We start from the raw sequence: 13,251 nt of genomic DNA, 5'->3' as shown, positions 1-13,251 counted from the left end.
AGCGGGCACCCATAAGGGATGCTGAAACTGCAAGCCATGGTTTAACTTGTTGCACCACAGCCCTGGGCTTGATACATCTTTTTTTTAAAAAATGTTTATTGGGTGTAAAAACAAGCATTATACTATGGGGCTTCAAGAAGTCTGTAGAAGATGGAATCAAAGGCTAATTAGTGTGAAACATCCATGAACTTTCTTAACACATTCACGTATGTATTTGCCCAGTTCATCCAGAGCATGTAAGTGTGCAAATTCTAGCCTTCTAGTGTAAGATAACATGTATTTACTAACTTTTATGTTATACCCAAGTCAGTTCTAAATGAATGCAGGAGCAAATACAAAAAACGTCCTCATTCAAATCCTATGTGGCAATGACAAAAATTTATTAACCTAAAGAGCCCAGAAGATAACATAAACACAGTGTGAAATGGGAAAGTCATGTACAGTTAAAGAGGAATAAAGCGACAATCTGCAGAATAAAAGCAGAATCTCTTCTGAAGGCTGTGAGACAGTCTATTTTCCTTTCATGTCACCTCTCCATATTATCAAAGGTGTCTTCCATTAACATTCCACACCCTGCGACATACAGCTGATTGGAAAACGACTTGCTTTTTATACTCAGTATACATTCTCCTCCATAGTACTTAAAAGTTTGTCATATTTTCATCTTTCTACTTTATGTGAATTGAATGTCATGCACATAAATAAAATTATGATAATTAGATAGACTCCACAGTAACTGGATAAGCTTGAATAGGTATGAAGTTTCTAGGAAATAAATTAACTCCTGCTTCTGATTTCTTTATGCTGCTTTCTTCTCTAATACTCTCAGAATATTTTCTGAGTAATAAGCACTCACTTTTAGGTTCTTCATAACTTGAAAGAATAACTGAGATTTTCTAAAATCACTTCAATAAATAAATAATTTTTGTCAAAAAATCATCTAAGGAAAGTAGTGAGGTTAGAAGAAATTTTAAATGGATTTGGTATTTTCAAGTAATACTTCAAAGGCTGAAAATAAGGAAGTGTGTGTGACTGTGGGTCCCACTGAATCCTATTGCTAACTTTTCAGTGAAAGCAAAGATTTCACACACATTCATGTTATTGCAGATACATGCATTTCCAGTAATAAATTAACTTTCCCAAAACACACATAAGATTCTTTCCCTTCTTAGAAAGGTTAGCTCTTTTAAAGTACCATTAATAATAAATGTCTTTATAAAAACATAGGACATTACAAATTAATATAGTAAAAATGGTTTTGACACATAATGAACTACGTACCTAAAACCTTTCTATTTAGAAATTTGTTAGGAAAAGAAATTTCCATCTGCAATGGATTCCTAAAATATGCTAACACTTCTTTGGCTTCCTAGATTTTACTGAATTAAATTACATAAAACATCACTCTAATAACCTAGTCGACATTGTTATATGTTACTGATACACCACAAAGGCAGATTTAGAGGTAACAAGTAAGTAACAGAGAGAAAAAATGGATACTGATTCCAAGAGCCATTCCAGAAATTAAAATCCTGAGGTCAGTGTGGCCCAGCAGGTCAAACTACCATTTAGATTGTCAGCATTCCGTGTTGGAACACTGGTTTGAGTCTTGCCTTCTCTGCTTTAGATCCAGCTTTCTGCTAAATGCGCCTGGGAATGCAGTGGATGATGGCACGAGGAGTCCCCACTACCCATGTATGAGACACAGGTGGAGTTCCAGGCTCCTGGCTGCCACCTGGTCCAGCCCCAGCCACAATGGCCATTTGGGGAGTGAACCAGCAGATGGAAGATCTCTCTCTCTTTCTCTCCCTCTGTACCTCTGTCTTTCAAATAAATCTTTAAAAAATTCAGAATACCTAGTTTTTTAAAAAAAGAAATTTTAGCAAACCCAGGCCTAGACTCTAGATCTTCAGATCCTTGTTAATAAAGACAAATTATTCTCATGATTACAAGAAAATTTTTCTACTAACATAAGTAGATATTTGCCTGATGATCTGAAAATTCCCAGAAATTCTAAAATGTAGAAATCAAAGTAGCCTGAATACTTATGTATCAGTCAAAAAAAAAAAAAAAAAAAGAATGCAGAATAATACTTATTATATTAGTTTTTATGTCTATGGAGCACTGTTAACATAATAACTATGCAATAGCCTTAATATCCTTATCTAAAATACTTTGGACCAGAAGTGCTTGGGATTTTTTTTTTTAAGATTTTGGAATGTCTGCATACACGTAAGGAGATATCTTGGGGAGAGGACCCAAATGAAATTCATTTGTTTCAGGTATATCTTGTACACACAGCCTGAATTTTGTGTGCAAAAACAAAGCTTTATAGTATGCATGTAAAACAAATTTTCATAGTGGTATCATGTCAGCACTCAAAAATTCAGATTGTGGAGCATTTTGGACTTCAGATTTTGGGATTATAGATGTTCAATGAAGTACACATACAAGAAAAAGATGACAAAAAATTCTGATTTTATATCATGCTTTGCAGAAAATCAAAATATAATCAAACTCCAAAATTTCAAGTTGACCAAAGGATATGTGACCGCTAGTATGAAGTCATATTGAAAGCCCCCCTGCCTTCACTGGCATCAGAAATGGAGTATCCCAAGCCAGGGCTGTGGTGTAGAGGGCTGGGGCTCTGCCTAAAGTGCCATCATCCCATATGGGTGCTAGTTTGGGTCCCGGCTGCTCCAATTCCAATCCAGCTCCCTGCTAGTGCCCAGTAAAAGCAGCAGGAGATAGCCCAAGTCTTTAGGCCCCTGTACCCACATGAAAGACCTGGAAGAAACTCCTGGTTCCTGGCTTTGGCCTGGCCCAGCCCTGGCCATCGTGGTCATTTTGGGAGTGAATCAGCAGATGGAAGATCTCTCTGCATCTGCCTTGCACACTCTGTAACTCTGAGTTTCAAATAAATAAATAAATCTTAAAAAAAAAAAAAAAGGAAAAGAAATAGAGTATTCCACCTTAATTTGAAATAAAAGCAGTGGGGAAAAATACTTGCATGAGACAATGCAGCAAAGTCTGTAAAGCTATGGTGCTTCCTGCTCCCTTTTATATGTTGAACTTGTGCCAATTTAGAATAAACACAACAAGCAGGCTTCATGCTAAGGAAATGGCCAAAGTTCCAAAACCTATCACTGCCACCTCCCAGGCGACAGAGCAACAATTAAAGAGAATTCACTTCAATGAACAGGCTCATGGTGGGGCACAGAGCAGCTCCTTTGGTGGTGAACTGCAGGACTCACATCTCATCATCCAATGTCCAGTCCGCTGGAGAAATGTACAGACCACATCCTCAACCTTTCCAGTTCTTGCAATGCCCACTAGAATGACCATGCAGGAAAAGAAGCTGGCTCCCTCCCACAGTGCTAGCGAGCTCTTTTGCTAGGTAAATATGTGTTGCGAGCAATCACTTAGCAATTGTCTGCATTCATAAAACATGGGAAGAATGAGTAAACACAATGATAACAATAGCAGCAAAGGTACTCGGCCAAGAAGAAGCTGTGATGTTGAAACCAGTTTTCACCTATAAGATCACACTTTCCAGACCCAAGCTCAACTGAGGTAAAGCTGCAGTACCTATGAATTTTGCTTCTCTGCTTCAGAGGAAGCAGCATGGCTATAGCTGGTCAATTATCCTAGCAGTCTTAGGCCATTTTTCATAAACTCCGCGGTCTCGCACCAGATTGTATTTTGGATTAAGCATCTTACCTTAATTGCAGCAACATGGAGCAGAGTCTCTCCTCTATGGTTCCTTTTCCCAGCCATAAGGCTACCAGGAGATGACTTCAGTACCAAGGGGCTGGACATCATTCGTCTGTAAGTTGAGCTATTCAAGGAAGAAGGTGGAGTACCTGGTGAAAGGTTCAGGGATTCCTCTGGTACATTACTGCTTTTTCTGCTCAATGTGGTACCAACTTTATGTTTGTTTGATGGTGGTGAGGAACAATTAGGTAATGGCACATTTTCTGAAATCTCTGTTTGCTTAGGAAAATCTCTACTAGTGCTTGGAGTGCTGCTTCTTCGTTTCTTAGAAACAGGACTGGGAAGTCTACGTTTTCCTTTTCCATCTAATGGCAAAGATCTTTTAGATGTAGGATAGTTTTCACAGACCTCCTCAAGAGTCACTTCACTCTTGGTCTCAATGTCTGGAGACTCGATTTGCTCAGCCAGAGGCAAAGTGGCTTCAGTTAAGTTTCCTAAAGGCTCACATTCTATGACAGAGCCACTTGCTAGTAAGTCTATCTCATCGTTTACGGGTGGACTAGCAATAACAGATGGTTGGCTACAAAAGGATACCAGCTTTTCCTTACATTCATCTTTCAAGTCAGTTTCACTATTTTCTTTTCCTGCCTCTAAATTCCATTCTTGGTTGATTTCAGCTAAAGTTTTCTTTTTCTGCTTTTTCCCAGATGTTGTAGAATTCTTTTTAGCCTTCTTAGGAACATCTGTAGGAGGAGTTGCAGAGACAAATTCATACATTGAGGTTTGCTGAGTATTTTCATCTTTCATCTTTTGAGGCTGGGTTTGCACTGAGACTTTACTCACAATGTATCTAACCTTCTTACTTCGAGGACTAAACCACATTTTTATTGAATTCTTCTTGCTTTCTGCATCATTAAATAAACGTGTTCTAGATGTATCTTCTTTCAAATCTGTTAGAAAAAAGGAAGCAAAATCTGTGATAAAAACTCAATACCTCTCATCTTGAACTCTATGGAATTTTATTTTATAGTGCCTATATGGGATGCTGGCACTGCAGGCGGAAGCTTAACCTATACCACAGCACTGGCCCAATAAATAATTTCATACTGCCAGACAATAATCGTTCAAATGAACACAGATCTCTTCTGGCCAATTAGATCATTTGAAGTATGTTTTATTCTATTTTTTTAAAAATGGAGAGAAAATTTATTTTATTTATTCTATCAAAAAAGAAGACCGAGAATGTCTTGTCTTATTAAAAAAAAAACGGAGCGAGGGGAAAAAGAAATAACCCGAATTACATTTTCCTCCTGAGAAGTCACTTGTCCTTTAAGATGAAGAGAACTCTGCATAAAACGGCTTATGGGGGCAGGTATCTGGGAAAATGGTTAACTGCTTGGGACTACCACATGCCATAGAGAAGTGCTTGGGTTTGAGTTCTGGCAACTCAGCTCTTGCTAATGTGTATGCACTGGGGAGGCAAGAGGTGATGGCCCAAGTACCTGGATTCTTATCACCCTTGTCAGAGATCTGGAATGAGTTCCAGGATACTGGCTTCAACCTGGACCAGCCTTGACTGTTGTGAGCATTTAGAGAGTGAACAAGCAGATGGAAGAATGGTCTTTGTCTCTGTCTCTCTGCTCCTTTGTCCCTCAAATAAAAAAAAAAAATTTTAAAGCAACAATAGTTGCCTGAAACAAATTTATCCTACAGAATCATAGAGAAATTTTAATAAAATGGATTCCAAACATAAGGTTCTTCAAGAAAAAAACCAATGGTTATTAGTGAGTCTTATTCCTACAGGCTGGTATCACCACCTTGGAGGAACTGACATGTCTGTTGTTTCTAGGATAATAAAATTTTCAAACATGCTTATTCTTAAAAATATGTAAAATTTAAATACGAATACAACATAATTTTATTTTCATTTTTCTCATTGTTTCGGGAAATAAATTTCTGTCCAATATTCTTTTTTCTTAAAATGTTCATAAGAGAGGGGCCAGTGTTGTGGCACAACGGTTAATCTGCTGCCTGGGGGCTGGCGCAGTGGTGCTGCTACTTAAAGCCCTGGCCTGAAGCGCCAGCATCCCATATGGGCGCCGGCTGCTCCACTTCCCATCCAGCTCTCTGCTGTGGCCTGGGAAAGCAGTAGAAGATGGCCCAAGTCCCTGGGCCCCTACCACCTCCGTGGGAGACCAGGAGGAAGCTCCTGGCTCCTGGCTTTGGATCGGCGCAGCTCCAGCCGTTGTGGCTAACTGGGGAATGAACCATTGGATGGAAGACCTCACTCTCTGCCTCTCCTCTCTGTGTAACTCTGACTTGCAAATAAATAAATATTAAAAAAAAAAAATCTGCTGCCTGTGATTCTGGCATCCCATATGGTACAAGTTCAAGGCCCAGCTACTCCATTTCCAATCTGGATCCCTGCTAATGTGCCTGGGAAAGCAGTGAAGATGGCCCCATGTGTGTGGATCCCTGCAACTCTCCTGGGAGTTCTATGCTCCTGGTTTTGTCCTGGCTCAGCTTCAGCTATTGCAGCCATTTGGGGTGTGAACCAGCAGAAGGAAAATTGCTCTCTGTCTCCCTACTTCTCTCTGTAACTTTCAAATAATAAATAATTTTTTAAAAGTTTGAGAAAGTATATTATTGAATTAAAAAAATTCTTTTCATTTTTGTTACATAGAAAGTTTATAATTTCACCAGCTTAAAATTTATATACCAGAAGACTGTTAACTAAAATTTCATTTATACAGAACATTTTATCTTACAATTTCAGCAGCTTAAAAGTATTAATATACCAGAAGATTGTTAATTAAAATCTTAATTGTCTAAAGTTCAAAATCACTTCTGTCTGTTCTTTTCCCATAAACTAAGGACAAAAGCTCTTTTTTTCTCCTTTAAGTTATTTTTCTTTATTTGAAAGGCAGAATGACAGAGAAAGAGAGACAGAGAGAAAAAAAAAAAAACTGAAACCAAAGAAAGCTCCCATGTGCTGGTTCACCCCCCAAATGGCTACAGAAGCTAGAGATAGACCAGGCTGAAGCCAGGAGCCTGGAACTCCATTCAAGTCTCCCATGTGGGTGGTAGAGGCACATTAGCAGGGAGCTGGACTGGAAGCATAGAGTAGCCAGGATTCAAATCCAGACACTCCACTGGTTGTGGGCATCCCAAGCAAGAGGTAACACTCTGCGCAAAAGCCAGACACTCCACTGGTTGTGGGCATCCCAAGCAAGAGGTAACACTCTGCGCAAAAGCCCTGTCTTTATAAAAGCCCTGTCTTTATAAACGGATAAGAACTTGGGATGAACTGAGATGAACTTGGGAAGATGAAGATATCAAGTTCCCATTGCTTTGGCCCTTGCCCCCTTATCTCTGTGCTCCCACATATCCATGCCTCCATGGTAACCGGTGTCACAGTAACAGACAGGTGGACCTGGTTGGCTAGCTGCTCACAAGTCTGCTATGTAAGAGTTTGGCTCTGGGCCCTTTTGTATGTAAACCCATATAAGCAACTGGGGGCCATGGCTAAACATGGCTGCTTGTGAACGTGTGAATGCATGGGTGTATGTGGCTACTGGGGATGTGGCTCTATGTGGATATATGAATGTGTGTATATGTAGATGTCTCTGTGTGTGTGTCCGACTACTGCCACAGACACAAAGATGGATATCTACTGTGGCCCCACCACCACCGGGGGCAAGAGAATGTTCCTTGTGCATTTCTCACTGCCACTGTGAGTAAAAGAAATATAAATTCACAGATGTCTCCAAGTTGTTCTCTGAATTGTCAGAATCTGAATCTGCTGGTCCTGGGCCTTAAGCCCTGGGCATAAAATGAAATAATCATTAAACTGGTAAGAAAACATAGAAAATGCCAAGTTTTGAGAAATATTTAGTTTTCAACTTTAGAAATTTCAGAAATGATTCCTGCCTAGAAAAAAATTAAATCAAACTACATCCCACTACAAAAAGGCCATCAAATGAAAACATCACATGAGAGCAAAGAAATAAAACCAGCAGGAAACAACAGGGCAGACCTTCCTATCCTTTTTACGTTGCAACTGAACATCACTTGATCCACGAAGTGTTACTAAGCCAGGATCTTGGAAATCAAAACAATCAGAACAAGGTACCCATTCACACAGAGACTTATATCTAAATTCAACAAGGTCTTTTCTTTGCAATGATAAGTAGACTTCAAAACTAAGCCATTTTTTATATAATCTCAAGTCTAGAGGAAAGGTCAAAATGAAATGTTACTAGGATTACCTTTTTAAAAAGACTCAAGATTACAAAGACTTAAAGGTTAATCCTCTGGTAGTCTCTAAAAATTTGTATTTGATTTCTTAAAAATTTCTTTTCAAACCAGGTGATGACATTTTCAGTTAAAAACAAATCAAATCCAAAGTCCACAACATTTATAAAACTGTCAAAATGAAGAATTGGGCATTTACAGGAAAATTAAGGCTTGTAAGAAGTAGCAATACACTCAATTGACTTAAAAAAATCTAAATCTAAAGATACAACAATTTCAAACTCAGGTGTACATATTTCCCAGGCTATAAGGGAATAAATGAAGATAGTACATATGCATGTAATATGTATAAAGACAATAATTTTACTAATCATCACTAATGATAACTTTGCCCAGGAAGGGTATAATTATGCACCTTGGTATAACCAAGCAAGAACCACCACAGCAAACATGACTGTAACTCGGAATTTTAGGCATCATATCTAAGATAAAATTGTAAAAAGCAAAAACAACACTACTGCTAGAACATAAATCATATTATTGACAGCTACAATGGTTTTTATTTCTATGATGAATTATCATATCCATTATATGAAGAAAAATATTGGTTCTTTCTCTGCATAGTAAATTTCTTAATGATGACAATTAAGAGAATTCTATTCCCTGAATTTAAATATTTCAGAGTATACCACAAACTATCAAGGAACAGAAATGCACATGTTATCAAAGAGCTGCTAAGCCAAGTTTTTTTTCTTAAAATTTAATAATAAACTATAGAGAAGAGAGGCAATTAGAAAATGTGATTTAGCTATCATTAATCTACATCAAAGGATTATAATGATGCACATTGTGTGCCTTTCAAATTATTCTCAATTATTGGTTTCACAACAGAAGTTGAGAAATCTCTTTGACTAACTAGTCCCTTATTAAAAATCAAAGGCGAGTACTTTGCTTACCATCTGTGCAACATTAACGCCTTCACTGAAGAATGATTATTTTGTAAGTTAAGAAGTATTTAGTTCTATTTAGAAAAAAAAAAAAAACAGCAAAACAGCTATTCAAATACTCATCTTCCATCTATTATAAAAATATCACAGCATATATGAAACACTAAGTAATCACTACAAAAACACCAATATCTCTCCCTAAATCAGAAAACAGGAAGAGAATTGTGAGCTGATGAAAGCATAATTAAAGTCACCAATACCAACAAGTTTCACAGAACTTGACCAGCACCTGTGAGGTCTGATTTAATATGCCGGGATTTGAAAGAAAATGAAAACTATAAAGTTTTTAACTCCATTAGTAGAAAGAATAAGGTAAAATATAGATAAAGAATACGACGAAATTATCCATAAATGGTTGTCAGAAAAATCTGACAGTCTCTGCTCTTTAAAGTATACTGAACCAAAGAAAAAACCTGCTCTAGTATTTAGAAGCTCATTTGAGAAAGTATTGCTATAAATCAGGCTTCTTTATCTCTAGTATACTATATACTATGTCCAGGATTTGACAAGTTCTTCCTAATTACCCACCTTAATTACAGTAATTATGCATTTTATAGTAAAAGCAAGTAACGAGGTTCATTTGGAAGATAAATTGTGAAGCACAGGGTTTTGAAAAAGAGAGAAAATGTGGGAGATGTTCCACCATTCCACTCAATTCATCATCTTCAACACATGACCATTTAATAGCACCATACAATTTTGGAGCTAGACCTTAGGGATCACTTAATCTAAACACCTAACCTTACAATGATATTCTCCAGTCTCATAAAGAAGACAAACCGACATTTGACTTTAATTTCAGAAGTGCTTATCAATTAATTAACACAAAGGTACTGAATTAAATATCTGAACAGATAAATTATAAAGAAAAACAGGGGTAATACTCCAGAAAAAAAAATCTCAAATGTTCTTCATGGCTAGTTTGGGGAGAACTTTGGGAGAAGTTAGTGATAATGCAACTTATATAGAGTAGAAAAAGCCACATACCATAGAAACTACAGGTATGTATACCTTATTTTTCAGTATGTTTACACTCTAGATTTGTTGTCATTTTCTATCAAGGAAGCAAAGAAGGATGTTACCATTATAAAATATATTTAAACTAAATTCAAAGAATTTCTTTTAGAATTATTTGTATTCACAATGTCACATCATTTTAACTAAGCTCAATTCAACAATCAGAATGAACACTTAAACTTGCAATGAAAAACCTGAACTACATGGAAAAATGATGTGTGAGAAACACACATCATGGCTGTCCTCTGTAAGCTGGGGTCTAACTTCTTCACATACAAAATAAGGGAAAAGGATGATCTACCTACAAAAATTCTGATAATGTTATCTAAACATCAAATTTTCAACTCATCTTAAGTAAAGTCTGGTGTGCACAGAAGTAATTAGTACTCTTTGTAACAAAGAAAAAAAATGGCCTTTGGAAAATGAATAGCCATGATTCTCACTCCAGCTCCCAATTCTACTTTGATGAAGACACCATTCTAAAAGGACCTAGGTCCTATGCAGAAATTTGTCCAAAACTCACTTTTCCTAATTACCATTTTTTTAAAGATTTTATTTTTATTTATTTGAGAGGTAGATTTACAGTAAGAGGGAGAGACAGAGAGAAAGGTCTTCCATCCACTGGTTTACTCCCCAAATGGTTGCAATGGCCAGAGCTGAGCCGATCTGAAGCCAGGAACCAGGAGTATCTTCTGGGTCTCTCACGTGGGTGCAGGGGCTCAAGCACTTGGGCCATCTTCTACTGCTTTCCCAGGCCATAGTGGAGAGCTGGATCGGAAGTGGAGCAGCCGGGACTCAAACTGGCGCCCATATGGGATGCTGGCACTGTAGGCGGAGGATTAACCTACTGCACCACAGTGCCAGCTCCCTAAGTATCATTTTAACAGTGAACTGTTAGGATACTGGGGCTCCGTTTCCAATCCAGGGCCCTGCTAATAAGCCTGGGAAAGCAGCAGCAGATGATTCAAGAAGTACTTGGGTCCCTGACATTCATGTAAGAGACCTAGATGCAGTTCCTGGCCAGGCTCAGACCCAGCTGTTGTGACTTTTTGGAGAATGAAACAGCGGATGCAAGATCGATCTTTGTCTGTCTGTCTGTCTGTCTCTCTCTCTGCCTTTCAAATAAATACTGTGGATCTACATGGAGAGTGTGGACATTCACAACTCTGGACCCCAGCAGCCCAGAGCCTCAGCACCAGCTTTGGAGTGAGGTGAGACCAGATTGCAGCAGCCCAAGCCACTGGCTATAAAGCTGCAGAAAGAGCCTGAGTGAGTTCTGCTTGGAGCCCTATAGGGGACAGTATACCTGCCAACCTAGAGGAAAAAAAGGGTGCCTGTTTCTCTCCCCCTGACCACCAGGCACCTGTGTCCAGTAACTAGCCAAGAGTGGCTGGAGCCATTTTGGACACACGTAACAGCTACACTAGCTCATGTCCACGTGCTCAGCAACCAGCCGAGAGGTAACACCTGAGTCTGGCTGGGAGCATTAACAGAGAGGGGGCTTGGGGCTGGGTGTTCGTGACTGTGGGAGCCTTGTGTGCTGAGACTGTGAAAACACTGTGGCCATGTGTGAGGGTGCAGGGTGTGGCTGGGACTTTAGGCAGTAACTGTGGGAGGCTCCACACGATCAGGGCTTCCTGATTCCCTGGTGAGGGTCATTGCTCCAGGATCTGTGCTCACATTGAGGACTGCATGGATCCTTTGTGTGGTTCTTATGGCAGTGCAGATGAATACTGTATCCACTGGGGCTAGCACCCAGGCATTGGTCTTCTTGAAGGAAAAGAGGTAAGCATGAGACTACACCAACAAAGCTGAACAAACCTCCCCTCTGATATAAAGAAACAATAAAAGGCTTACCACACCCAGTTTGGTAGCCACCTTGGACACTCCCCTCATTCTGGAACACTGAACAGAGAGAGCTCCCCAGCCTTACCTAGCACACACCTCTGGGTACTCACTGAAACAGCAGAAACTCCACTAATCCACAGAGGTATAGTCCAAAGATAAAAGCCATCACAGGGAAAAATACAACAACAATTATCTCCAAAAATGCCTAAAGATAAACTCAGCAATTCAAGAAACAAGAATAAAGAGACAACATGACTCCCAAAAGGAACATAACAGCATGTCTATACTAGAATGTGAAACTGAAGATTGAAGAAATGTCAGACATGAAATTCAAAAACTGATTATAGGGTCAGTTAGACATAATCAAAAGCAAATCCATGAACTACAAAAATACATACATGACATGAAAGAAAATTTTTCTAATTAAATTGAGATTTTAAAGAGAAATCAAAACGAAATATTGGAAATGAATTCAACATTCATTTCAAAGAATGTGGTGGAAAGCCTTAACAACAGACTCAGTGGGGCAAAAGAAAGAATATTTGGGTTAGAAGACAAATCTCTGAAAAATTCATAGTTGTCGCTCCCCCTCTTCGTGGAGGAACGACACAGGACCCTGCGCTGTTCTTTTGTCTGCTCGGCCCTTCCCGGGTTTGCTGCTGACCCTTCCACCTCCGTGGAAGGGTGGCTCCCCCTGCCACTTTCCCCACTTCCGCGGGGGAGCGGCACACCGCCAGCCGGCTCTCTCGGGGGCTGCTCAGATGTTATCAGGATGTTCTCCTTAGATGTTCCTGGTGCATGTTGTCTCTCTCCTCCTTTATAGTCCTCTTCCACCAATCCCAACTCTGCTACCCATACGCCGAGCACGCTGCTCTCCTCCAATCAGGAGCAGGATCAGCTCCTGCAAGTTATTGGTCGAACTGGAGGCAGCTGTGTACAAGTTGTTTACTCCTCTCCCAGCGCCATATTGTGGGAGAGCAGATGCATAGAATAAGTCTTAATTCCAGTAACTTAGTCTAGTCCGAGTTGCTCCCCACACATAGTCAGACCCAAAAAAATAGAAGAAATTAGAATAAAAAACTGTTGGAGATCTATGGGTTACTATCAAATGATCCAACATATGGGTCTTAAGGAGTTTCTGAAAGTGTGCAAAGAGATTAGAAGGCCCTTTTAGTGAGATAATTACAGAAAACTTCCCTAATTTGGAGAAAGAATGGGAAGCCCAAGTACTGTAAGCACAGAGAACTCCTAATAGACATGACCAGGAAAGACCTTCACCATGACACATTGTAGTCAAACTCTCCACAGTAAAACATAAGGATTCTAAAATGTGCATAAGAAACGCCAGATTACTTTCAGAGGATCTCCAATTAGACTCACAGCAGACTTCTCATCAGAAACCCAATAGGCT

The 13,251-nt window shown here is 39.2% G+C and overlaps 1 protein-coding gene across 4 annotated transcripts in view; it reads right to left on the bottom strand.

Moving 5' to 3' along the window:
* Positions 1-13,251, bottom strand: part of BARD1 (BRCA1 associated RING domain 1) — an 87,919-nt gene that overhangs the window by 50,459 nt on the left and 24,209 nt on the right. For all 4 annotated transcript variants that reach the window (XM_008259118.5, XM_089328991.1, XM_017343084.4 and 1 more), the window contains one exon: positions 3,721-4,664. In XM_008259118.5, coding sequence (XP_008257340.5) covers positions 3,721-4,664 — 944 coding nt within the window. The remainder of the gene's footprint in view (positions 1-3,720; positions 4,665-13,251) is intronic.

The sequence above is a fragment of the Oryctolagus cuniculus genome, chromosome 3 (genome assembly GCF_051225735.1).
Source record: "Oryctolagus cuniculus isolate XC-2025 breed Fujian yellow rabbit chromosome 3, ASM5122573v1, whole genome shotgun sequence".
In the NCBI taxonomy this organism is placed as follows: domain Eukaryota; kingdom Metazoa; phylum Chordata; class Mammalia; order Lagomorpha; family Leporidae; genus Oryctolagus; species Oryctolagus cuniculus.
This window is presented reverse-complemented; position numbering and strand designations above follow the sequence as displayed.